The following is a 27,448-nucleotide window of genomic DNA, read 5'->3' on the forward strand; positions in this document are numbered from 1 at the left end:
CATATTTTGAAGGATTCCTGTTTAAGTATTTACTAAGTGGGTGTTAGACCTGTTGCATGAGCTGAGCAGAAAGGGACTGAAACAGCCGAGGAACCAAATGCTGAGATGAATTCTGGCTTGGTGCTTTGCTAGCTGTGAGGCTTGAATGGGATCAGCATAACTGCTGGAAAGAAGACCCGCATGTTAAATACAGTGGCTCTGTGTTGGTACTGTGGGCTCATCTTGGCTTTTATCACTGCCTGTTTATGCCCAGGCAGCTGCGGGTCAGCTCCGGCTTTGTCAGTTGTTATCAGAGTCAGATAATACCGGAGCGGGGATCTCTCTGTTCAGTTATGTCAGCAGCGTAACAGCGCTGGTAGCCAGTCCTGCTTCGCTGGCTGGTGTGTTGTCCACGGCTGCCCAGCACAGGCAGCGGCTGGGTGAGGGCAGGATCCTCCTTCCTCCTCGGCAGCACCGGCGCTGCATTGGCAGGGCCTTGCAGGGAGCTGGAGCAGAAAACTGGTTCAGCACACAGCAACTTAATTTTGCAGGGTTCGGCTTTCTTGCTGAACTGAAGTGGGCCACGTAACTGGCTAAAGATCTGTCTGCTTAGTAATTACAGAGTCTCATTTTGTTTGATTGGTGTTCGGTTGCCAGCGCTGGTCATGTTGAAAGCCGCTTGCGGCTGCCACGGTCTGTTTAGTGCTCCTCTCTCCCCAGCTGCTGCTTCTCTGCCTGTTCCCGTTCTGCCTCAAGGCACCCTTCCTCTTTTCAGGAGGGCTGGTACCTGTGCGGGGCTTGGCCAGGATAGCTGCTGTAGCATCGTTAATATTGGCTGTCTCAACACAGGTGTCATCCACCAAAAAATGCAAATTCTTTTTTCACCAAAATTTAAAACAAATGCAAGCAACTTGATAGAAAGATAAGAACTTTCGTGGGAGAAAAACTGAAAGCAGTATTTCACCCTCATAAACAAAACAAAACAAACCCCCAGCTTCTCATAAACGTTTCTCACTGGCTCAAGTATTGGATATGCTCCTACCATGCTAGATATATATTTTACCCCTGGCAAACGTAAAGGGGAGATCTTTGTTCTGGCAGTCACAGAATAGACCACTCGTCTGTGTAAGTTTAACACGTCCATCATATAAGCAGGTGGGGCCTGCTCCTTGCAACTAAACAAGAGGATTATTACAGCCCTTTCCTAAAAGCTGCCTTTAGCTTTACTCTTCCCTTTTTTTAGGTCTTTTCATTTCTTTAAGTGACAGAGCCTGGCCGTTGTGAGTGCCTTGTCTGCCTACTGAGACATAAATAATTTCCTTTATTACCACAGTTCTGCTTTGAATGCAGTCCCTTGATACAGTGCCTTTATGTGGATTTGATCAAGTCTTTGCCTTTGATCTGCCTGTGATTATTAATTCTCTATTATAATTAAAGGAAGCTTTGTCTTTCTCCTGCAGTCTCTATCAAAAGATCTCAGAGCCTTTTGTAAATGTTAAGTGATTAGTAATGCAGTAGCAGACTGGTGAGTTGTGTGTGGTTTTTCTCCAGAAAAGAGACAAAGAGTCTCAGTGTATCAGCATGCACTACGTTTGGGGCTGGTTTGAAATATTTCAGTGCAACAGTTTTTCTTGGAGAATACCAGTTTTTGTAAAACTTTTTATTTTAATGTTCCTAGAAGGCTTACAGTTTTGAAGATGACTTTTCGTGAAAGAGTTTTAGGTGTCAGGCAGAAATTCCGCGTGTGTTGGTCTGTGATAGGCAAACAGAGGAGCAGGTTAAGAGCTAGACTGCAGGGTCTTCACCCACCAGGGACCTGTTGCCTTCTGGTCTGATGCCTCACGTGGGAAGTGGGAGCTCCAGCAGATACCTGACCTTTTTATGCAAGGGTTGGCTGCTTCATCAGGGGGATTTGTCCCATGGCCTCACTCACCTGAGGTGTGAGTGAATGAGGGTCGTGTCACTGGTCTGAATGGGTTAGAAATGGTCTTGAATGTGGACTTTCCATTTTGCATGTGATTATCTGAACTTTTAGGATATGAGTTGCAGGCAGGTGAGTCACTGTCTGAAAAAGTGCAGCTGGTTGCGGTTTTGTCTCTGGGAAGAGCAAGGAAACTTGGGAAGCAGTAAGATGTTGGGGGCAGGAAAAGAGCTTCCTGTGCAGTTCGTGTTACATGGTCATTGCACGTTTCCCTTCTCTGTGCTGCTCTGACCAAAGAAGATGACAAAGTTACGTGAACAAATCAGCTGTAATGGAGCCAAGGGTAACAAACCAGTCCTATAGCTTCCAAAGTTAGGGTTTAATCACGAGATGAAAGTACACTGTGTAAAAGTTGTGGTCAGGCAGTGCTGCGGAGCCCGCTCAGCACTGGTTGAATGTGAAGGAAAGCACCGTGTCCAGAAACCCGTGATTAGCATCACGACAGCTGCTGCTTTCTGTGGGGTGGGATTCAGCTTTGCAGTCAGAAATAACTAGAGCTAAAATTAAGTAGCATTTACCATCTGCTTTTGTAAGAGGCAGAGGCTTCCGGTCAATTTTTTAATAACAAGGCAGTGAATGGTAAAGACTTAAGAGGTAAACTGTGCTGTTGTTGATCTTTTAAAATGACACTAAAATTATTAAGAGTGAGGGTAGAAAGGATCAAATTGTTGACATCAGCTTGCTCTTCCTTATAAAAAGGAGAAAGTGGGGACTTTTCTTATTTTTATAGCGTTCCTGCTGACTTTAAAGGCCATTTTCTGACTTGTGAGAAGTCCTTGACAGCTCTGGTGGTGCTTCCAACTTTCTGCAGCTAATTGCTCCTGTTCTGTGCAGTTTGCATGTCATCCCATGCACCGAGACAGCCTGCCTGGCTTACAGATGTAGTGCTGTATAGCATGTGTGCATGCAATCCGCTTATTATATTAATTTGTTTGAAACGCCAGCACAGCTTCTAATGTGACTAAATCACGTTGACTGCTGACACTGCCAGGAGATTGTTAAAACATCGGAGGGCTGCCAGGAACCCTTGCTGCTTTCCTGGGGACTGGTAGAGAAGTGACCTTTTACTCATGAATTTAAATTTCTGGTTTAGGGAAATACTCAGGGTTTTTGCTGAATGCCTTGGCCACTCGCCTGTCCCTTGTTACATTTAGATTTTGCAAGTGCTGGCTGGAGCGGTTCGGAGGACTAGTGCTGCCTGTTAATTGAGGATCTGCTCAGAGAGGAGATCTCCAGCCAGAAGGGAGGGAGGCTATAGCAGACATCTGGGAGAAATTGTGGCTAATTCTGCCAGATACCTTTCCAAAGCATCATCTTTCTGTGCCTGTAGTTACACCTGACTTGTCCTGTGTAAGTTCACAGCTGACTCAGACCATCGGCAAGTTTTATGTTAAGGCTGTAACCATTTAGTGGAGTATGTGTGGTGGGTCAAGGTGGGGACAAACTCTCGTCGTGGGCGGGAGAACGTTCCCTGGATGCTGGGGCTGCTCTTACGGGTTCTGCTGGCACATCTGAAGGAGACCTCTGCCCTGGTGTGGCGTGGTGTGGCGTGCCAGTGGGAGCCAACAAACCGGCCCGGGGCAACAGATACAGAAAAGGTTCTGCTGGGGACCAGCCTGGACTAAGTGATGCTACTCCAGCCTGTACTCAGTTTCCTACCCCTTCCTGTCTTCCCCTACTGCAGGTTTCCTCCGACCGATCTATGAAATTAAATGATCAGACTTTAGAGAGAGATGCTTTACACAGATCTCGTTTAGAGAGCAAAGAACTATGCCAACACAGCAGGGGAAGATGTTTCCTGTGGAGAAGGGGAAAAGAAGGGGACCTGTGGATGGGCAGGTGGAGAGCAGGCAAGGAGCAGTAATATCTCATGTGGGACCTACCATGACTAGAACCTGTTGTGCAAGTACAGCTCTGCTCTACCAGTAAAATGCCCTCTTGCACGGATGGCTCGCTCGATGTAAGGATCTGGTATAAATTTTACAGCAAAGCCACTGTTGCTGATACAAAGCCGAGGAGGTTGACGTTTGCCAATTGATTAATATCCATAATCTTTTACAGTACCTTTGGGTTTGTGAAAGCATGGGCTGAAAGCCGTTCTTTGTTGTAAATTTACACTAAAACACCTATCGGATTCTTCTCAGAGATGTACCTGTTGCTCCATCCTGACTACTATTTTAACTGTCTCCACTTGCTCATTTGTGGGTTCTCTGTTTTTTTCCAGTGTTGTGGCTCGGTTTCCTTTTCCTGCTTCTGGTTCTTTGCTCAACGGTGATAAGTGGATACTGGGGGCAGCGAGCAGGGAAAAAAAGTCCTCAGCATCTGTTCAAGCGCAGCATGAAAAGGTTCTGGAGTGCAGCAGGTGTTGGGAATACCCTGGCAAATTTATGTTCCTGAGTGCAATTGCTTCTCTGCATGCTGGCTGTTGCTCTGTGAACCTGTGTGTTCCTGGGGCAAGCTGTCACGGTGGGGAACCCGACTGTGCTTTGGCCAGAGGGTGGAGATGACTTTCTCAGGAAGCTCCTTGCAGAGAAAACGCCATCTTTGAGGTGTCTGCTCTTAGGTGGCCAGCAACAGGCCAAGGGAGGCACTTGGCTATCTGCAGAAGCAGCAAGGATAGGGAGGGATTCCTGGCTGGGAGTCCATGGCCAAGTGCTGTGTCCTCCCTCCCAGCTCCCCCCCCCCCCCGCCCCCCCAGCAGCTGGGAGGCTATCTTAGTGCCTCCTCCTGTGTCACCATGCCCGAATTAACGTAGGTTTGGCAGTCCCGAGGTGGCAGCCCCTTATCCAGTTGCTGCTGCTCCTTCAGCATTCAGACGGCCCATGCAGTTCATCTGCGACCTTTTGTGCTGCTGGGGCTGGGATGGCAGGGCTCCTGTGTAAGAGGCGCAAAAAAGGAGGTAGGAAACATTACGTTTGTAGCAACAATCTCTTCCTAAGCTGTCTGCCTAGGACCTGGTGTATGGGCTCTCTGTAAACAGGGCTCTCCCTGGGCAGCAGGCTTTGGGAGGCTTTCTGCTGACATAGCCATGCTTTGCCGCTAGCGGTAGAAGAGGATGTTTTGGTCCTGTGGGATCTGGCCCAGCTGAACTGGATCTGAAGGCAAGCTTAAGGGTTTTATGTGGCTCTTCGTGTTGTGAGGGATGGGGGCTTAATACACAAATTCGTATTAATGCTTTCTTTCAGTTTAGTAAATTGCTCAGAAACAAGGTATTTTTGTTATGAAGACTGGAGATAATTTTTAAAATATTAAAAAAAAAAAGAACAAATGTATCATCTTAATTAAACTTTTGGGACTAAAACTAGTTTACCTGCATTTAAAAGTATTCTGGCTTGAAATGTATGCAGCATTTTGTTTATATAGCATACACTGCAGACAGTACCATGTATTCACTGCCCAGAGGAACTTAGCAGCTCTTTGCTGCATTTGCAGAGCATTAGGAATAGAGATGCCCTGACCTTATTGAATGCTTGGCATTCCCAAAATGACAGCAGTGCTATAATAATGAAAAGATAGTTACATCTAGAAACAAGGCTGGTACTTCCAAAAGGAGTCTGATTCAAGTGGAATTTGGGTATTTATAGTCGTAGCTAGCAGGGTTTTAAAAATCTTACTTGTAATGCCCAGTTTCCACACGATTTTTCTTGTGCCTCCTGGTGGCTGTATTCCTATTGGCATCACAATGTAGGAGGTGCTCGGGTGAGAAAGCTCTAGTTGGGCGTGATGCAAACAGGGCTGGGTAAGGCACGCTGTTAGAACTGTTGTGGTCTGTTGTGTGAGGCCTCTTAGCTCCCTGGCTTTTGTTTGGAGAGTTTTCCAAGAAAATGAGAATGAGTGCAGAAAAGGGGTAATTAAGAGTTTCTTTAATAACGACATTTTTTCAGGAGGTTAAATCTCAGCCTGCAGACATTGTATTCTGTTTGCAGTCGAGAATGCTGTTCTCTTCCCTTTGCAGAAGGTACACAACACAGAAAGCAAGCCATGCTTACTGCTGGCAGCCCCTCTTCCCCCAGACTTTGTGCCGTCTTAGCTCTAACCAGCTGCTCTAACATGGTTCATAAGCCATAAGGTCTCAAAATATGAGACTGGTGTTTGTTGCTTGCAGAACATAAGAACAGCATTTCATAACTGAGGATTTTAGTCATGTTCAATATCATGCTGTGAACCAGAATTAACTAACATCTTGGAACTGCAATTAAGAAATGTGGTAACTTGTTTTAAGCACTTATTTCAAGTATCCGTGAGAGAAGTAGTGGGGACTGTAGTGTATTCTTCTTCCCTGTCCTCCTTTGGGGCAGTAGGATCTCTGTGTTTTCCCTTTCTGTCAACCAGGAAAAAAAGCAAGTACTGATGCAGGATTTTGTAACCTTTGCAGACTGCATGGAAATGATTAGCCTGTGGTTTGATTTTCCAGTGGGAAAGGGAAATAGTGACTGTTCTTGAAGGAAGTGCTTGTTGGGATACTGTGACTATTAGTTAACTGTTCCTCCTTTCCCCAGAAAAGTTTGGCTAGCAGGCCTTATTTATTTGGAAGTCCTTGCTTTTCCCTGAAAAGAGTATGGGACTTGGACCTCTCCCAAAGGAGACTGCAATACCACAAATGCTGCCACAAATGAGCTTAGCCCATGCTAACACAGAACTGTCACTGAATAGATGGGGCTGTTATGGTATCTTTGTATCTCTTACTTCAAATGCATGTATTTCAATAGCTTGGTTTATAATACATAATCATTATCTGAGTTTAGGGGGAGATGTGCCTTGGAGACTGTAGAAGTGTTATAGCATTGCTAGTGCTTTTCTTACTGTCAAGCTCTGTGAAGATACTAAAGACTATTCAGTACTTGTTCTCAAGTTCAGTTCCTCCCATGTGGCAGGACGTAGGGAAGTATTTTAATATCCATTTTATTGGTGAAGGGTACTTTACTGACTTTCCCAAATGAGAGTTACAGGTTTAGGACAAGAGCTTGAAATCACAAATTCCAGATTTCTGTTCACCGGATCATGCTGCATCTATTTTTAGCCAATGGCAATGCTAGAATTAAATACATTTTCATCTTTATTTGGTAGGTCTCCCTGGGATTCTCTGAGGCTTTTAATAAGCCAGTAGCAAGTTGCAGTTCCTGGTGTTCTGCAGCTGGAAAAGGTGGTGATGAGTGATGGTCATGCTATCAGAAAAGAAGTTTGTTTTTACAGTATGCTGTCTGCTCTAGATCTGGACCATCCTGCAGACAAACCTCACACCCCTTCCTTCTGGAGAAACAAGCCCTCTGAGGTTGCTCTTACCACAGAATTGGGTTTCTTGCAAAATATTTTCAGCCAGTTGTGTGGTGGCTCAGTTTAATAAGAAGTTATAAAAGGATGTTACTTTGATTTTATTTTCCACTGCGGCTGCAGTTCTTAATTCCATAAACTATGGACCCATTTTGAAATGGCTCTACCAGATGTTTTCTCTTATTATGAATACGCTCTTCAACCCCTACATTTCTGCAAACTTTGCATTTATTACAGTCTTTCTTTCTGTTTTTTCTCTCTATTCAGTGAGTGACCTCCAGGAAGAAGGTAAAAATGCTATCAATGCACCAATGAACCCAAGCACCGTGGACATCCATCCAGAAGACACACTATTAGGTAAAGTATTTGTGCTACAGAACTCGACTAAGCGATTATTAATGAAGGTGGCCACTGTGACCGCCATATCCATTGCTTTACTGTTGAATGTACATTGCTCAGTTGAAACTGAGAGAACTGGGCATGAGAATTGAGAACTGTTGCATGTCACATGTAGACTAGAAATTAGAAGGGCTAAAATGGAATTTAAAGAGCAGTGCCAGCTATGCAGATACACTTAAACTACGTAGTTTATGGGAAAATTGACTTGTTCAATGAATTGTCAGAGAACTCGAGTTTGTCTGTGATCATCCTGAAAGTAGATAGTAAGTTGAGGTTTGCAAAGAATTAGATGGAAAATACTGCTGAATTTGCCTGCTTAAGATTTACTTCAGTTCCATTAACCCATTGGCCAAGTGCATCTCAGACATCCTTCTTTGGTAAGGGAGTGGTATCTTTCTCTCTATATATAGATGGGGAACTGAAATGCAAAAGGACCAATCCACAGAAAGCCTGTAGCAGAAGTGTGTGTCGTGGTTCCTGTGGAACCCTTAGACTGCCTTACCTCAACGTACATACCACACTGTTGCTAACTAGTGGATGCCATGTTCCTCCTTGGGTTACTACTGCCACTTTGCAAGTGACAGTACAGCAAAATGGGACCTGATACTGAATGAACAGATGAGCATTTAGGCTGCTGAAAATAGTAATTAAATGTGATTAGGATAGAAGTATGTAAAACAAGCAATGCTTTAGAGAAAGAAGGTAAATATTCAAAGTCCTGTTCTCTCCGTTCCCCCCTTCCCCGAGTCCCTACAAGAGCAACAGCATAGTTTAATAGCAAAAAGTGTTTAAGACTTGTTGGAATAAAACACTTTGTTCTTTCCTGACCATATGTCTCTTAATCTACGGAATTAGCTGAAGCAAGCTGTCGTGGAGACAAATAATAAAACAGTAAATTAAAAAAAAAAAAGTGTTAGTCATTTAGATTTTCTGATTAGAAGAGTAGTAGGAAATGCAAAATACTGTTCTTCTGAGACATGGGCAAAGTGTTGGTTGCTCTGTGTATATGTATGGATCAGGAGTGTCTCCAATGATTTCTTCTGGGTACCGCTAAAGGTGTGTATGACTTTACAAGATGCGGGACCGCTCCTGAAGGCCTGTCATGCAAAGACATGACCACTGGTGAACCTTAAGCAAATATACCATTATGGGTCAAATCTTGTTCAGGGTTCCAGTTAGCAAGTATTTTGGGTGTGTAGTGGGTGTCACTTCCTTACGACTAGACTGCCTGACTCATCCTACGCTGTAATGAGGAAGTAAAGGAACAAGGGGGGGAAAAGCAGCAAAAGAGTTCATGTTTTTTCATAGGCTTGTGGAAATTTGTCAAGTATGTTCAGATAGCAGGGTCTTATTTTTTAAATAGAGATAAGGGGCCCTGGAAAATACTGAACCCAAATGTCTGGGTGAAGTCTAAGGTAACCAGTTAGATGGTATAGTCTCTCTTGTGTCTAGGATGTGCGAGTGTCACGTTTGCCGTCTGACAGCAGTGAAGTCTAGCACTGCAATAGGAGGTCACTGTAGGTTGGTCATTGTCAGGTGTTAAAGGGTTCCTCTATGCAGTGTGGCAATGGCCTGACCAATGGTCATACCGAAACCCCTCCTTTGTTGTCATGCTGGAAGGAATTGAGAAATCAATAGAAAAATAGGATTCCATGTGGCCTGTCTAGACTCAGCTTAAGATAAATCCATGGGGTTTATAAATAATTATTGTAGCCGATGAGATGTAGATCTCCTCCCATAGCTGTGACACTGTCACCCATCCTTGTGTTCCTGTTGTGTAGTAGCCAGGGTTAGCTCCCCACTGAAAGGAACAGATCTAACCTAGATCACAGCTACCACTGGGCTACTAAAGGAGCTAAAATGAAGGGGAGGGAGAGGTCTGCTACTTGAAAGCAAGCACCAGAATTTAAAATACGAGAATTGCTCCAGCTGCTTCCTAAATACTGGTATCCGTATCTACAGTAGCATATAAACATGCACATGATGCATGTGTCTGTATGTGCTGTTGTGAAGATAATTCTGCCAAAGGTTGTTTGATTGTTAGCCTTACTGAGCTCAAGTTGATTTTGCTACCAACATTTCTGTATCAAATCATCCCTTCTAAAAATTAATCTTTATATTCATGCCTCTTGTGGTTGTCCTGCTGGCCATTGGAGAGCAATTTCTCACATTTCTCCATCTCCCAGCCACAGAAGAAATAGAAGACTTTACACCTGAGAAATCTATTTTATGTTCTTCCCCCATGCACAAGGACAACTGATATAAGTTGGGGTAATTTTCATTCTCCAGTTTAACCAGAGGTTAAGGAGTTCATGCACTCAGGGCTGCAGGTGTGACCAAGTTTCGGGGAACCAGGGAGCAGAGGCCCAAACTGTCAGCCCAAGTCTCAGCAGTTGCACTGAGTGTAGTGCCATAAGCTTGCTCTGCTCTTCAAGATGGTGTGATTTGGGACAGGTGTTTTCAAATAGAAATTAAATACAAATTGAGGAGAGGGAGAAAAGTAGTTGACTGCACTTTTTGGCATGTTAATATTAACATGCCCCACAGGGTATAGAGTATAGTGATTTTCCTGAAGTAGTCTGCATACAGCAGGGTCTGAGCTGGGGAAGGCCAGTGGAAACAATCTTATTTTAGGGAAGTTAGGGCTGTGTTATCTTTCTGTGTGTCTCTAAAAATGCCTAACGCTTTGGTCATTGGATATTCCCTTCCTAAGATGACGGCTAGGCACTGTCATTTCTTGATCACCTGACAGGCCACTTCATGATTAGGAGTTGTTGCAGTGTTTCAGCAGTGTGCATTTGAAGTGGATCTCACTAAAGTCTCCCATTTTACTTGGACAGAGGAGAATGAGGAACGCACTATGATTGATCCTAACTCAAAAGAAGACCCCAAGTTCAAAGAACTGATCAAGGTAGGAAATCACTACTTTGTCCTTCTTCAAATCTTTACTAGTGAGCTGGAGTAATTTACAAGCTGGTTACCAAGAACGCAGTTGAATAACAACTTGTTACTGAAGTATATCTGTGAAAACTGAGGTCACCAACAAGGTAAGGCTAAAAGCAACAATGAGAGAAACAAGAAAAGGCTGAATGTCAGAGTGCTCATGGTAGTTACGGAGTAAAGCTCCGTTGTCCATTTATATCCTTGTGATTATCGCAGCGAGGATCAGTGATTAGCTTGAATCTACCTGCAGTCACTGCATATAAACCTAGGTTCTGTTTATGAAAACAGGGAAGGAGCTTTGGAAAGCATTAGTGAGATTTCAGGAGAAGAAAGAGTAGGACTGAAATGAGCAAGGGCATGGTAGGGGACAATGAGGAAGCCACTGGTGTTATAGGAAGGTTGGAAGTGAGATTCTTCTTGCCCTATATTCTGTTGTTTTTTTAAAAGAAAAGTCCTCAGTTTACCCGCGTGCTGGGGCAGGGGCCAGATTGTCCTGAATCTGTATTGTCACTGGAGACACCTGCCCAAGGTATTGATAATGGTGCTTCCAGCTGTGCTGGTGTGAAGTGTGGCTTTCTGCCTCAGCAGTGCTCATAGTTTCTGCCAGGTATGATGGAGGATTTGATCTTGAGGGACTAGTGTTTAGGAGAACCTTTTCTATGCAGTAAGTCATTAAGGTTAACATAGTGAAAGCTTGAGCAGGAAGAGAAGGGATGGCAGTTCTGAACAAATGTGACCTCTTTCCAAAAAGCGTTTGTGCTTGTATTATACTTCCCACCACACTTCCTCTTTATTATTTTAAAATTATTTAAAAAATTTATTTTTGTTAGAAACAACAATGCAGCTGTAGCTGGGTGGGTCTGAAAACTTTAGATAGTGTATACTGTCTCCAGATAGGGGGTTGAGCTGTGGCACATTCCTTTCAGGAAACCTTATGCACCCTGGCTGCACACATAGGTTTCACAGAATGCCTCAGGAAACTGCTCACCTGGTACATGTTTAAAACAAGCCCAGTAATCTGTTATTAACACTGCAATAACATGTTTAGGATTACAAAACCACATCAAACTGAGTTTAGCAAGGACCTATGCTCAGATTTCTTTGTTATTCTAATTCACCTGGAGTACATTGTGGTTTTAAATTAAGTGAATTAGCACATTCTTTCTTTGCTAGTACCTGAATCCATTAATACTCTCAAAAGGTATAGTGGTCTTGCACCACTCTTTCAAAATGTACTGTGGTTTCTTTGCTAGTGGAGCAGCAATATTATCATGAGTAATTCGGCTGAACCAGAGTCGTTGCAGTGAAGCAACCAGCTGCACTCTGTGATGCAGGAGGAGGCTTGATACTGAGATCAGAATTGCTTTTAAATTTGGAATTTTGCTGTTGAATTTAATATGAGTTGGTGAGTCTTCCCTGGATGTCATAGTCTAGCAAGGTTATATTTGCCAGTTTAAAAACCTGAAAACCTTCAGGAGGAATGAAAATCAGGGCTAGAGCAGTGCTTGAGAATGTGTCTGAGTGCTTACACTGCATCGCAGAATCAGGCTCTGGTTCAGTACGGCAGTTTACACTTGCATGAAGAGAGAGTAACCTATTACCAATTGAACTGGAGCAGCTGGTGCAGGGAACAGCATGTAACTGGAGATTGTTTCCTTGGGATCATCCTCAAAGGGGAGATGTGTCCTGTAGAGTGCCTGCTTGAAAATTATGTAATTTAGGTAATTGCTAATCATTTGCAAACCTCTCAGCAGTTGAGACTTTTTACAGAGATTCAGCTAGAGAAATATTTAACACTAGGTTGGTGTGAATCTGTAAGGCAGAGAGAGGTTTGAATTACGTTGGCAAAACCTATTTTATGCCACAGAGTTTGGGTAATGCAAAAAAATGAGCAATTTATTCCTTGTTTTCTGTTCTTCAGTGGTTAATGACATTTTCCAAGAGCCCCAGTGCTGGATGAGAATTAGCCATGCTAAGTGCTATACAGCAGCAGCCAGCAGAAGAGACTGCCTGCCCCACAGGGCTTGAAACGAAAGATCTCCACGGACTAGCAAGGAGTGAGGAGTTGAATAGATGGAGGTTTTTATAGTTCAAAGTGTTTCTCTCTCTTTTCCCCTCAGAGAAGAATGTGTCAATAGCAGCAACAGAGCCTCATGCCTTTTGAAATTTGGCAGTATGACTTAGTTTCATTGATGCCAGCCCAAATCTCTTTCAACACCAGAGTTAGACATGCCAATGGTTTGCCATCATTGATTTTGAGTGTTTCTGTTCTGTCAGTCACATGCAGTTCGGTAAATAGATCTCGGTGCAAAGAAGCAGCAGAGATGTCTGTTGCTGACACTGCTTTAATATCTCTTTGTCTCCACAGAATGTTGTTTTAATTTCTGCTAGCCTCATGCCATAGGAATTATATGCATAGTGAATTGATCAGCGCAAGCTTGTGTGAGCGTTTGGAAGTGATTTTGACAGAGCTGTTGTAACTCTGGAGAGACAGATTGTATAGCATTGTGGTAACACGGAGAGACCAACAGAAAAAAAAACCCCAACAAAAAGCCTTATTCCTCACTCTTATTAAAGCAAATATACAGTGAATCCCCTTGTTGAAGGCTGCTTAGTTGGGGATGCTAAAATACCTGCTTTAAGTCCTCTTGCACATATGAAAATCATCAGGAACTAGAATTACGCCACCAAGTGTTGTTTGTTATCATCGTTGATGGTATTCTAAAAATAGTTGGCCACAATGTGTCAATATGAAGTATTCAACTAAGTTCTCTCTGTGGCCAGCAGCCTTTTTTCCCTCACTTCATTTGCTCTGTGTGTAATCAAACACAGTTTGGTACATGACTGAACAGACCTAAAGCTGAAAATTCAGATCAGGGAAAGAGAGATGAGTTATCGTTTTATTTATATATATGTATAAATAATTTATTCACAAAATACTCTATTTCTGGTGTCTGAAATGTGTGAGCTTCTTTTAACTCATTGCCCAATCTTTACCAAGTGCACCAATATGATGACTGCACAACTAACTTAAAGTAAGTGTTATAATTACAAGTTTGGGCTGTTTTGTGATCAGATACAGAGGTGTCCTGTGATACATTGTTTCTTCTTGTGTACTTCAGAGTCCGGTTTCTAGTCTATATGTTATCGTGAATCTGTTTAAAATTCAGTTTCCATTAATATATAAAATTCCTTTAGTTGGTCCATGTGACTAATTGTAAAGAGTGTTTGGGGGTTCTTCTAGCTCTCTTTTGAATACTTAAAAAAAAAAAGGAGGCTGATCTCTGTGTATTTTCCTTGTTGTTCATGTGTGCTTCTTTGTGTAGTGGGTGTAAAGGTGGAAGGAATCTTTTTTCCCCTTCTGGTTCAGATATGGCTGAAGGGTAAAAGTTTCAAAAGTTTCATTGCTGGTTGTCATCCTAAACACAATTAGAGTTAATAGGCTGTAGGAATTGAGTCAGAGACTTTGAAAAGATATTTTAACGTTTCACATAAGTGACAGATTTCCTAGGGTTTTCTCATGTATTTTGGTAGGAAAAGTATGAAGAAGAGCTTCTACTAATTGAATCCAAAATTTTAGAACAGCAGCTTGCAAGAATTGGGTCCTGTCTGAAAGCGCCTTGCCTTAACAAAAGACAGCAAGCCACAGTTGCAAGCTACTTTCCCTCCCTGCAAAGACTTCTGTAAGATTGGCTGATACGGCAACAACTTTTGGCCTTTAAAGCCTCATCTAAACTTAATACAGATCCAAACACTGCTGCTCTAGATACTGCCTGAAATGAGTAAACATCCTCATTTGTAGTAAGTCGTTCACTGTCCTAGAAATTATCACCTTTTCCCATGTCTAATTTTATGGCTTTTTCAAATTCACTGTGGTGAAGAGAAAACCAAAATGAAGCCACTGCTCTTTTGGTAAGGTTTCACGTGTGACCAGATGAAACCGTGCTTCCTAAATGCTCCGTGGTCTGCTTTTGAAAACAAAAAGCCTTCTGTTTGTTTACAGGCTGCCAGTGCTTTGTGCTTAAGCAATAGTTTCCAGGCCTGAATATGAATTTTTAATATTAATTTCCATGCGCAACCCTGAAGCCAGTTAAGCTTTCATACCTTTGATCTCTGCTTCCTAATTCTCCCAGAAGTTGGGGAGGAAAGAGTCACTGAAATCAGGGTTTTCTTTCTTTGCTGTTTTTGGTGACTGGGTTTCCGGTTTTCCCATTGTGCCAGATGTGTTCAAGTATTTTGTCTTGTTTTTCATTTTGTTCATTACTGTATAGCAGTGACTGTGGGGTCCTTATGCCATTGAACTCTGCAGATTAACTCTGAATGTGCCTCACCACCATGGGAGCAGCCAGCCTGCAGAACAAAAATACTTCACTGAGTTGGTGAAGTTTGATATAAAAACCCATCTTGCATAACTAAAAAAACAAATCAGCTAGGCAGACTCATTTTTCCTTCTAGATTTCTAGCACTCTTTTGTTTCAGCTGTCTGCCTCATGGCGAATTTCAGTTTTCAGCCCAGTGTTTAGTAATGCAACATGGCTCATTTAACCAGACATATGCATTTGTCCTAAAAATGATATGATAAATGGATGTGTCAGAATTTAAAGCACCGCTGGAAATTTTACAACTACAAACGCATGTGTCTGAGCATTTGATGCAGTTCAGAGACGTTTTATATGAGTATGGATATCCGTGAAGCGGCAGGCATGGTTTTGAGGACATGGGGATATAGTATTAAAGTTTTAAAATCATTCTGCTAATCCCAAATACTATAGAAGACTATAGAAAAGCAGCTTTTTATGAAGGTATGACAAGTTAAGTGACCTAACAAACATTTCCATGTACCTGCATGCTGTTCTGTACTCCAAGTACTGAACAAGAAGATGAGTCTTAGGTGCATTGAAGATCATTAGCTACCTGTGGGGTCTTCACCAGCTGTTGCATGTAAGGAGAGGCATGGTGTTAGGGCTGACACTGGGAGAACAGGCTTTGCAATAAAGTACTTTCTCAGTCCTGCAGTGTTTCTCTTACACCCGTTACTTAATGCAGCAAATGTAGCCCGAGCTTAAAAGGCAATATTGAACTGCAGATGTATGAAGTGCAGGCACAGAAATGAAGGAATGGGTAGAGGAGTGTGAGACCAGAGAGATCGAAGTTAAGCATATTTTCATGCACAGGAAAAGCTCTCTGTCTGCACCTTCTGTCTGCTTCCCACCAAGTACTCTGTGCCTGTATCAAGGTATTTAAATTTTTAGACATTCAAGTTATTGAATATTTTCTGCTTCTGTCTTTGCATGAAGGAGCAACTGGAGAGCTGACTTTCCGTGAGCAGAGTGTCAGAGAGTATTTCTGCATGTTTATTGTTTCAGTAAGCAATATGGTGCTTTATTTGCCTTGTAAAAGTTAAAAAAATTCCGAGCAGAAAGATTTTTCCAGTCTTCTAATTAAGACACGGTCAGGAAATCAAGAGGTGGCACAGCAGATTTTTGGGGTTTGTTTGTTTGTTTTTTAATTACAGCACTTGCCAGTCTTCAAGGGCTGTTAAAAAAAACCACTTGGATTTTTTTTTTCTCAAATATACATTGCAAATTCATTTCTTACTATCAGAGGTGAAGTTGTAGTCTGAATACTAAAGAAGTTAGAATGTTCTTTGGGATATTTTTCTTTCATTCAGGTGCTGAACTATTAAAATAATAAAATAACTGTGGCTAGACTTTGTTTAATTTGTATCTCTTTTATGTACTTTTTTGCCAAAAGTTTTTCAGTGCTAAATTTCTCTGAAACGTTTAAGTAGCACATAGTGTAAGTATTTCCCTTTTTTAACACCCTGTACCCAAAGCCACTTTGTGATTCCTGAGTACCTACACTCTTGAAAATGGGATGTTGGCTCCTACATAAGAAGGTACTTCCAGACTTTTATTTTTAATTCTTTGGCATTTTCTAGATTCTGACTTCAATACCATTCAGCACAGGACAGACAAAATAAAATGTTTATTAATGGTTTCAAATAGTTTAGCATCCCGAGTCTTCCTTTAAGAAAGCTTCTTAGGACTTTTGGAAATCTGGCCTCTTCCTATAGGGACTGTAATGGGATCTGATTATCAAATGATAATTTCGGCTGAACTTCAGATGCTTTTTGAAAGTCTGCTCTATAAATCTCATGGAATACCTAAATCTTCTATGACTTTGATTTCTTCAGTTGTTTTTCTGTTGATGTCTATGTGTGTCAAACTTGTATCGTTTTGGAATCGGGCAGTCACCTTATTGACAGGCTTTGAAAATCTCTTTCTAGATGATCTGGGACAAGAATGTATCTTGTTATTTAGGACTCACTTTTCTGTATCACTGGTGAATGGTTTTCGAGGTGAAAGATGGTATCCCTCTTCTCATTGTCTTCCAGCTGTGGTAATCCTTTGCTAACTTGTCTAATGTCTCTCTCCGGCCCTTTACGATAAATGTCCTTCTATCCCCTGAAAAAGATTGAAGGAGGCAAGAATAGCTGGTTGGAGTTTTCTCTCCAAATGTGGTCATGGTTCCCCACCTGCGGAGCAGAGCTCTGCTAACTGTTTTATTTAGGCTGCATCTTCTTGCATTTAACTTTTGCTAGCTATAATCGCTGATGAGCTAATTTTGGTTGGGGTTTTCAAAGGAAATCCAAAGGTTTGATGCCCTATGCCAGATGATAGCCGACATGTTACGATTTTTTGAAAACCCTAGCTTTAAGTCTAAAGGAGAAGCTTTAAATCTCAGGCATCCTGAGAACTGCTAGAGGGTGAAACTCAGGAAGAGGAATTGTCTTAACATTTTTCTCTGCCCATATGTGATATATATATCAGGCTGTGTGACATAGAAGCAAGATGGTTCCAGGGCATGTTGGAGCATGTGTCAGGAGACAGGCTTCCCAGCATTGCTCCTGTGACCACAGCCAAAGTGATAGGATGACTGTACCTGCCAGGGCGCAGTGCTGCAGTACCCCTTTCAATCCAGGACCCCGAGCGCCAGGGGTAGCTGGTGTGCCAGCAGGCTGGGCTGCTCAAGCAGAAGTGTGGTTGTCAATTCATTGGCAGTGTGAGCCATGAAGGGGTTGCAGGAGGGGAGCATGAGGCAGGGAAAGGAGAGGGAGAAACTGTATGATCCTCTTCTGCCCAACAAATGGCATTAGGTGGATGTGAGAGTGTGGAACAACTTGGCGGCATGTGTTGGAACAGTGGTGGTAGCTGTAACCGCACAGCAGAGGCTGTCTGATAGAGGGAATGGCCCGAGTGATAGATAAGGTTCCTGCAAGGTCACAGGGGAGCAGTGGGGCAATAACACTGGTGCAGAGCACATCCTTGTATATCCACATCTGTCTTCAAACGTCACCTCCACTTTTCCTTTACCTGCTCTAGAGAAGACCACTTTTGATACAGGTTGCTGATATTGACTAGTGAATAACTTATCAGAAAAGCTGTATTTTGAAAGAAAGAGGAGTCATTTTTATTATTGAGATTTTTCATCCCTCTAGGCAGCTTAGAGGGCAAAAGTGATTTACATACGTGAGCATTGATGCTGATCTTTGCTTTCCATGAATTGACTGGTTGCCATATCACTCAGCTAAAATTTGCCACTTACACTATTTTTAGAGCTGAGTTTCAGCCCTGCACGTTTTCAGCATGCTTTGGAAGTACTAAAGATAAAGATTAGAGGTACATCAAGCGTTAGTATTTCATGTTTGGATTGTAAACTTCTTAGGGAACACTAATCCTAGCAAAACTTACTTGAGGTTGGTAGATCCAATGAACCTCAGTAGCCATGCTGAATTATTTAAATGTCGTTGTGACCAACATATTCAAATGCTCGTGTTTCCTAGGATTGCCAAGGTGGGTGTTTTCCAGTGCAAGCCTGTCTATATTTTTTTAATTTGCTTTTGTTTTACAATCTCTTGTATATTAAACCCCCAAAACTTTCTTAGCCATCATGGCGGCCGAGAAGAGGCAGAAGCGTGGGATCTAATAAGAAAGTGAATTTAAAGAATCCACAATTTTATATGAAGCAAATTAAAAACTGCAGAATATTTAAATGAGGCTCATTGCTTTAGGTGGCTCTAGTTAATGGATTTTGCATGTCTGTGATTGGCAATACTCTTCTCCTCTTATAGAATCAAGGATTTAGCAGGATTTAACATTGCATCTCTTCCCACAGAACGATATTATTTTTGCAAAAGTAATTTAATTTTCCAAATAATAAATTGGAGGAAAGCACTACTGCCAACTTCAAACAGTCAAGGCTGTTTTTCCTGTAACTGTTTGGAAATTATTATCTTTGGCACCTGGAAAACTTAGTTAACTCAGTTCCTTTTCTGTTTAAAGGTTCTTTATGTTCATTCCTGTTTTGCAGGTGATTGAATGATTTTTATAGTTACAGTAGTCAGCATATGGGGACTATTATATATGTTGTAGAATGGTTATCAGGCCCATTTGACCAAAATTTTAATTCCAGACTTCTGTATTCTGCAATAGCTTAAGATAAAATGCCTTGTCCTGTTGCTGATGACAGGGATCTAGCTAGTGGGTCTGTTTAGCTCCTGTTAGTAGGAGCATTTACTCTTTCTGCTCTGAAGCTCTTCTTTCTGGCACACCACTCACATCTATTAAGTCTAGAGATTGTGGTGAGAGCGTGGGACTATTGCCATCCGTGGGCAGGTCTGCTGTTCACATAAAATAGGTAAGACGTGAGTTTTGGGACCTGGAGAACATAGATACTAGCAAAGGTTATTGTTGCAGAGCTGCTAGTTGCTACTTGCTTTAGAATTGGTGCAATAAGGAGACATTTTAATGAGGAAAAATAGAGGGCACTAAAATTGCCATACTGCAAGACCTGAATTAAAAACAATAGAGCAAAAGCATCTCTTTATCTGTTATTTCTCTGTAACTTGGAAATACATAAATATGGTTACTCTTACTCTGTTTTATATTCCTGATTACTGCCTTGAATGGAAGGAACATATTTCAGTGGTTTTTAGCCATTTGCCTCCTTTTTCTGTACTTCCAGGTTCTAATTGACTGGATTAATGATGTGCTGGTCGAGGAGAGAATCATTGTCAAACAGCTTGAAGAGGACCTTTATGACGGGCAGGTGCTGCAAAAGCTGCTGGGTGAGTTAACACAAGAGAAGGCGGCCCCAAAGACTGGAAGGGGCCCAAAGTTAATCTCTTCCAAAGCTGCAGACAGCAGGTCTGTGCAGTAACTTGCCATCTCACCAAGGATACAGTTTGTTTCACTGATAAGCTACAGTGTCAGCTTCTCCATCTGTTCTTCTCAGGCTGTCTGCTGAAAGGTGAGGAAATCCAGATGATTCCTACATATCTGTTTCATGGACTAAGTATAGTCCAGACAGCTGAAATACGTGCAGAAAAAAGGTGAAGAGATTCGTGATTACAGTGGGGGACCAAGCAGAAGCCATGTGGTCCAAAATTTTGTCTGTATAGTTTACTTCTGAAAGCTTTTGGGCAGAGAGCTTTTTTGAGGTCCTGGTAGAATTACTTTTAGGGAAAAAAAACTGAGAAAAAGAGAATGCATGGCAGCAGGCACATACTCATAATGTGCACTTACGTGTGAATGATTCATGAAAGGATATAGTCAGTTAGGCAATTGTGATTTTGCAACCCCCTTACATCTTTGCAATGTGTGTGTTCATGCAAGAAGCACACTGGAGAAAACTTTATGATGATGCAGTGATTTATGGGGGTGCTTTTAGCAAACAAAGAGATTTGAGGCTTCAAGTGCCATTGTAAATCCACACTTTCTTGGAGACAGGTGGTCAGACTGCTCTCAGTTTACTTATGACATGTTTTCAAGAGTGGGCTGGGCTGTGGGGCGTATGTGTCAGAGTGGGGCAAGAGGACCTAGTGGTGCTAATTCCATTGGTGCTAATGGATGCTGCTTACTGAATTTTCTGCATATGTCTCTTAAATAACAGGTCTGCAGCGTTTTGGTGAACATTCACAAGATTTTAAAATTCGTTAACAACAATTAACTTTGTGTGCAATTAAAACTCCTCAAAAATAACCTGAGGAATAAAACAAGAGTACTTTTAACACTGCTTGGTTAGACTGCAGCTGGGACCCTCCAGACATGGTGGGGAGCAGGAGTGTGGAGTTAATTTTAGCTGGGGATTATTTGTGTGAATACAGTTGTACTTCTTAACATATAGACACTGCTGTTTCACCAGGTGGTAGTGCATTTCACTGTAGCCATTTATCAGAGGTATCACTGCTTTCTTACGCTCCCTGTGGAGGCCATGGTTCCACCCTCAGGCCTGCAGACATTTAGGAAGTGCTTAGTTGTACATACATACATACATACGTACATATGTAGCTCAGTCGGACTTAGCGTATCTTACAGGAGGAAGGGTGGGCATGTACATCTTGCAGCCTGAGAGACTTTTAACTGGACTGTTTTTTCCTCATTTTCTTCCTGTTGGGCTTCTGACTGGAGAGCAAATGCTTCTCCCCTGACCTGAAGCTATCGCAGCTCAGCCCCAATCTTGTGTTGTTCTTCAGTGGTGTTTTGGGTTCTTCAGCAAGACTTATATTACTGAATCTATCCATCTTCGTGCTGCCTCATTGATGCAAGAGGCAAAGCACATCATGCTTGTGGTGGTGCTCCTGGTGCTTGAGGCCTCAGAATTAAGTCAGCCCTCTGTTGTGCAAGTCTTCTCTTCTGGTGCCTGCAGGAGAGACTAGCAAAGTAGGGTCATTAAACTTCAAGTAGTAGTTGTCATTCCTTGTGTGTGAGAGATGTTTCAAGAAGATCTGTCTTGATAGGCAGACACAAAAAAAAGGTGAAAGACAACAGCTTGTCAGTGGGCTTATTTTGAAGCAGTTTGGAGGAAGAGATTAGCAAATGGCTGTCTGACTGATGGAGGTGGAGCTCCTTGTTTAGTTAATTTTATCAAGGTACAACTAGTGCCACTCAGAGAGGCTGGAGTGGCTTGGTACACATGGTGTCAGGGTGAAAGGAAATAAATTTCTGCTTGCTGACTGGCACCTAACCTGGGCTGAGAATAGATAGGAGCCATAACACATGACCAAAAAATGAATCTTGTAGTATAATTTTTAAAAAAAGTCTAAAATAATTTAAAATAATATTTGCATGTTTTGGTAGTCACTTTAAAGAAGACTTAGGGACATCTTGGCTAAAGAACATTTTTCCCATTAATATTATTCAGATATTGATAAAAATTTCCTACTGTAGATTGATAGAAACAGTCAAAATGTTCAAAGTATTTGTGAGCTGATAACCTGCAAGTCTCTTATGTTTGGGTTATTAAAGTACTTCTGTATTTCTGTCACTTTTTAAAAAATAGATATATATATCTTCAGCTAGGTAAAATGTCCAGAGGAAACATACTCTTGAACTTGAGAGCAGAAATATTTCCATTATTGGAATAATAGGTTTTGACAACGCTGAAATGTTTCCAAAAGAATCGTTCAGAGTTGAAGCCCATCCCATTTTGTGAAAACAGTTTTGGTGAAGTATGTTTTTTTGTTTTAAAGACTGGAATAATAATATATAATTGGAATATGTTCAACCAGTCCTGACCTCCTAGTCCCAGCAGCAGAGTGACTTTGACCATTTTTTTCCCCAGGGTAGAAGGAGAAAAGAGATCAGCTGTTCCCACTGCTCTGGTGGCTGGAGGACTCTACCCTACCTTTCTCAGCTCTCTTTCTTCTTTTTTTTCTTTTTTAGAGAAATTCAGCTCCTGTGTCTTTGGCAAGGGCCACAATGCAGAGGAGGAGAAGAATGACTTGTCTTAGACTTTGGCAACAAATAATTATGTTAGAGAAACAGAATTCAAATTTTAGTAATGGCATTTTACAAAATTTCCTGCGTTAGTTCATTTTTGGAAGTAATCAGCCATGATGTGACAATGTCATAACAACATGACAAGACTGTACCAACTTAGTTCTTTCTTTAAATTAGTTCCACTAAGCCAGTACAAATCTCTGGGTCATATGAATCTATGACTCTTGATGGTTTGAGGAGGCAAAGTTTGCTTTAGCTTAAATTTATACCTTCAGCTAACCTGAAATAAAGCTTATCAAGCTGAAGTAAATGTTCACACAATATTTCCCCCTTTTTGTCCTAAATTAACTTGTTATTAGAAGAGTCCATTAAACCTGTGCAGATTCCTTGGGTAGTGAAGGCTGCGCTGTGCCAAATGCTTTTCATCAGTGAAAGAAAACAGGAGGTACAATAAATATTGTTATTAATTTGGTGCCTATCTGAAAGTTGTTATATATTTTGACACCTGATTGATGACCATGTTCTGCCAGACCTTACCAGTTTTCTATCACAGGTTTTACTGGAATTGACACACTTTGATGAAAGGTTTGCTTTCAGCTGATTTGCTTTCTGAGGAAAATCATTCTCTTGGAAAATTTCTAGCAGAGGCCAGCTCTGCCCAGTGCTCTGTGCTCGTTATTCCCACCCAGGCTCTTGTTTAATCTGATTTGGGCTATTCTTTTTGTTGTTCTTTTTTTCAAATACAGAAAAATTGGCTGACCGTAAACTGAACGTGGCAGAAGTGACGCAGTCTGAAATTGGTCAGAAACAAAAGTTGCAGACGGTCCTGGAAGCTGTCCATGATTTACTCCGACCCCATGGCTGGACAATCAAGTGGAACGTTGACTGTAAGGGCTCTGTTATGCTTTTCTGTCTCAGCTTCACAGGCAAGGAGGGTATGATAATCAATAGGTTGATCATATTCTCTGTGATGCAGTGTGTTTTTAAAAATTATTTATTTATTTGCATAGAGGGTGTTACCACATCCATGTATGGATTGTAACTGGTACCTTCTTCTGTGGTCTTTGTTTAAGGACAGATGTACATGGCTAGGGGATAATTTAAGTAATTTGTTCCTTTAAAGGTATGCTTTCATTAGTAAGTTTTTTGTTTGCTTCCTGAATTTGAATCCTTACAGGTATGAGAAATGTGTTAGTCATTCAAGTACTAGAGGGTGGTTTAATCCTTCAGGCCACCACAGTGAGAGTAAAAGGATCCTGCATCCTGCTGGAGGATGCAGCTTCTGACAGGCTAAGCAGAAGGTGCCCTCTGTTCAAGCATGGCCTGTTACAATCCGAAAGTGAGAATGGAATTTGAGAAGTCCCTTCACCTAGGTAGTGGGTGGGGTTCATCTCTTACAGCCAGGAAGGCTTGTGTTAACACTTTGGAAGTCTGCTAAAAGCAGAATTCTCCAGTATTCTCCAGTACAGTGGAAGGCAAGTGATTGAGTCTGCCTGTCTTCATTGACTAGAGAGGGAGCTGAAGTGTTTGGACTCCTAAGTTAGGCATGTAACTTAAAGGGAAAGTTGAATCTAGGCTTTTCTACCTGTAAAATTATATTGTAGGCCTTGTTAATTTAGGCAAAAGAGGAAGAAGGATAAAAAGAAAAAAGACTGTGTCCACCAAAGGCATTTTTCACTGCCTTTTTCCTGCCTTTTTCCCAGAGTTGTTTGTTTAAAATAAGGCCTCAGTATTGTTTTATTTGCTTCATTTTCCTTGTTCCCTGCAGCGATCCATGGCAAGAATCTGATTTCCATTCTTCACCTTCTGGTAGCTTTGGCAATGCATTTCCGGGCTCCCATTCGACTGCCTGAACACGTGTCTGTACAAGTCGTAGTTGTACGGGTGAGTATGAACTCATAAGAGAAATTGATCAGAACAATCATTGTTTATCACTCTGATTTTGCAGTACTAGGCTGCTCCCATCCATTGCCCTCTGATCTCTTGTAATTTAGAAAATTCTTGTCCCAGTTGTTTAGTGAGTCCCAGTCTTGGGAATGCGTTTTTTGTGTGCTTAAATGTGATCCTGAGAACATAATCTCTTTAATGTGTTTGGGACCACCATTTGCTACTGCAATATCAAGCTAAAAACATGTGACGGGATTTTGTATAAGAGAGAGCTGTGTCTGTAATTTCTGGCACTTTAGTAAATGGTTTTTGCCATGCATTTTTTGTAGAGAAGCCATTGAAACACAGACAGCACAGAAAGGAGTTTCAGCACGTAGAATCTCCCTAGTCTGGGAAGCCTGTTACTGATGTTGTTTTTCCCTAATGACTTGCTATGCAGACTTAGACATGTTGTTTTCCTTGGCATGCAAATAGACTTTCATAATTTCTTTCACAGCCTTGTGTTTTTGTTAGCTTTCCTTAGATATGGAGAAGAGATCTGACCTGAGGAACCTTGACGTCTTCCCTCCTGCCCTAGATCTTGCTCTAGTTATTCCCTTCTCTGCTTGGCGTTGACCATTTCCTTTCACTCTACAAAGACTCTACTATCGGAGCATATACATATGCTTTTTATCTCACCTTCTATCCCAGCTGAAGCTCCCGTGGCAGTACAGTCTGTAGCATGCGAACCCAGCTTTTCTCAATAGCTGTGGAAACACCAGGCAGAGCTGTTCCAGCTGGCACTCTGATCATGCCGTGACTGTTTGCTGTGGTGCTCAGCGCTGTTGTTGCAAGGCAGGCTCAGCTGCTGGCAGCAGGCTGTGGAAGTACGTGCCATTTACTGTTAGAGGTGTCAGGCTGTAGTAGATTTCCTTTCAAGAATAAAGAAGATAAAGTGATCTCAGACTCTATTTTGCAAATGTGGATCCCCTTACAAGATGCGATTGCATGGTGGTTGATTAGGCAAGCCTCATTTTGCTTTACATTTAAGTAATGGCATTTTCCAGGCTGCCTGCCTGAATGCTCTAGAGGTACAGGGTGTGATGTACATGAGTAATTGATGGATACTCCCTGGCTCACAATAAATGTATGTATTATCTTTAAGAGGTGATTTTGAACTGCTTTCAGGCTGCTGTAGTTCTTTCATTTTAAGAACAGTGGGTTAGGTATAAAGTAATGAATGTAAACAGGAGACTAATTTCTTTTTAAATTTCTTTTGACTGTCTTGGAAGGGTAAGGAGGAAAATGGAAATATAAGGTGGTCAACAGTCCTCTGACACCCTGATGCTAGAAATCTCTTTCTGCCCAGTACAGTGAAGTGTCTTCTGTAACTGATAAGTCAGAAAAAAACCTTAGGTAAAGAGGTAAAGCCTCCCTTTCCTTTCCCTTAGTTCAAGCTTCAGGACCCTCCACCTCTGTAGCAAAGGGAAGGCTGTGGAGGAGGTGTTTTCATGTCTTTTCCTGTTGGAGGGACATAGAGAAGACACCTACTGAGAGCATCTGGTTCACCAGAGTCCCTGCATCTTGAGACTAGACAAGGCTGAGGTGAAGACAGGATTAGATAAAGTATCGTGGTTTAACCCCAGCCGGCAACTAAGCACCACACAGCTGCTTGCTCACTTACCCCACTGGGGTCGGGGGGGAGAATCAGAAGAATAAAAGTGAGAAAACTCATGGGTTGAGATAAAGACAGTTTAATAGGTAAAACAAAAGCTGCGTGCTCAAGCAAAGCAAAACAAGGAATTCATTCACTGCTTCCCATGGGCAGGCAGGTGTTCAGCCATCTCCAGGAAAGCAGGGCTCCATCATGCGTAGTGGTTACTTGGAAAGACAAAATGCCATAACTCCAAACATCCCCCCTCCCTTCTTCTTCCCCCCAGCTTTATATGCTGAGCATGACATCATATGGTATGGAATAGCGCTTTGGTCAGTTGGGGTCAGCTGTCCCAGCTGTGTCCCCTCCCAGCTTCTTGTGCACCTGGCAGAACATGGGAAGCTGAAAAGTCCTTGATTTAGTATAGGCACTACTTAGCAAAAACTAAAACATCTCTGTATTATCAACACTGTTTTCAGCACAAATCCAAAACATAGCCCCATACTAGCTACTATAAAGAAAATCGACTCTATTGCAGCCAGAACCAGCACAAATGGCTGACATAAACTAGGGAAAGAAAGAAAGAGAGAAAGAGCAACTCCTGTGTCCCCAAGGGAGTGCCTGAAGGTGTCAGAGCAATGGTACAACGAGAGTTAATTTAAGCTCGAGAGGCTGTAAGCTCCTGCTCTTGGACCTAGAGCCTGGAGTCCTGGAGATGGTTATGGCAACTGCTGGCTGTGAGCCTACCTCAGCTGGCCCTGTGCAAGAGGAGGCTTGTTTCAGCCCCTCTATCCCACTGCTAGGAAAAGCTTGCAACTTTTCAGCTTTGTTTATTTAAATGGAAAGCAAGGCACAGTATAAACTGAAGCATGTTTCTTCTGGAACAATAGCTTTTGCCTTATAGTTTGGTAAATTGAATTTTTGTAGTTTGGCATCCATAATCTAGTCTAAAAATACATGCTGGTTCAGCAACACAGATCTCTTTAAATGGATTTTATTTAGCCTTTGTTATACTAATGAAAAACAGAAGAATGGTAATGAGGTTAATATTGTTCCTAATCCAAGTAAGAAAACTGTTAAGAAGATTATTATTATTATTATTATAATTATCAGTTTATTGTTAAATAATCTCTTATTACAGATCCCAATAATGATTAGGGTTCTGTCAAACTAGATCACAATTAACGTAAGATGTCTGCTCTGAGAGGTTTTAATTCAAATGTCTCTTCTTGCTTGAATATGCATTTAAGGGGATTAATCAACAGTTTGTTAAGTGAATTCTTTGTAAGCTTTGTGGAATTGACCCCACAGCAAGAAAACCTTGCAAGATGTTGTGGGAGTTTGGTGCAAGAACACACCCACACTGACATTTTCAAAACTGGTTAAGTCTCACTTTCATGGGTGACTTTGACACTTAGGATTATCATTATCAACTTTGTTGTACCGTCCTCACACTGTGCAGATGCATGAGGTGCTTCTTGCCCAGAAGGGCTGTGCTTACACTATGAAAATGAGAGTCATACTGGTTTAACAAGTTACTGCTTAGCCAAGTTGTGTGCATTTCCATAGCCC

General features: G+C 41.9%; 1 protein-coding gene across 3 annotated transcripts in view; it reads left to right on the forward strand.

The window, feature by feature from the left end:
* PARVB (parvin beta) overlaps nt 1–27,448 on the forward strand; it is a 67,296-nt gene that overhangs the window by 17,323 nt on the left and 22,525 nt on the right. For all 3 annotated transcript variants that reach the window (XM_075507277.1, XM_075507267.1, XM_075507286.1), the window contains exons 2-6: nt 7,499–7,588; nt 10,471–10,541; nt 19,601–19,703; nt 23,103–23,243; nt 24,125–24,240. In XM_075507277.1, the coding sequence (XP_075363392.1) occupies nt 7,499–7,588; nt 10,471–10,541; nt 19,601–19,703; nt 23,103–23,243; nt 24,125–24,240 (521 nt within the window). The remainder of the gene's footprint in view (nt 1–7,498; nt 7,589–10,470; nt 10,542–19,600; nt 19,704–23,102; nt 23,244–24,124; nt 24,241–27,448) is intronic.

Source organism: Mycteria americana, chromosome 1 (assembly GCF_035582795.1).
Source record: "Mycteria americana isolate JAX WOST 10 ecotype Jacksonville Zoo and Gardens chromosome 1, USCA_MyAme_1.0, whole genome shotgun sequence".
NCBI classification, from domain to species: domain Eukaryota; kingdom Metazoa; phylum Chordata; class Aves; order Ciconiiformes; family Ciconiidae; genus Mycteria; species Mycteria americana.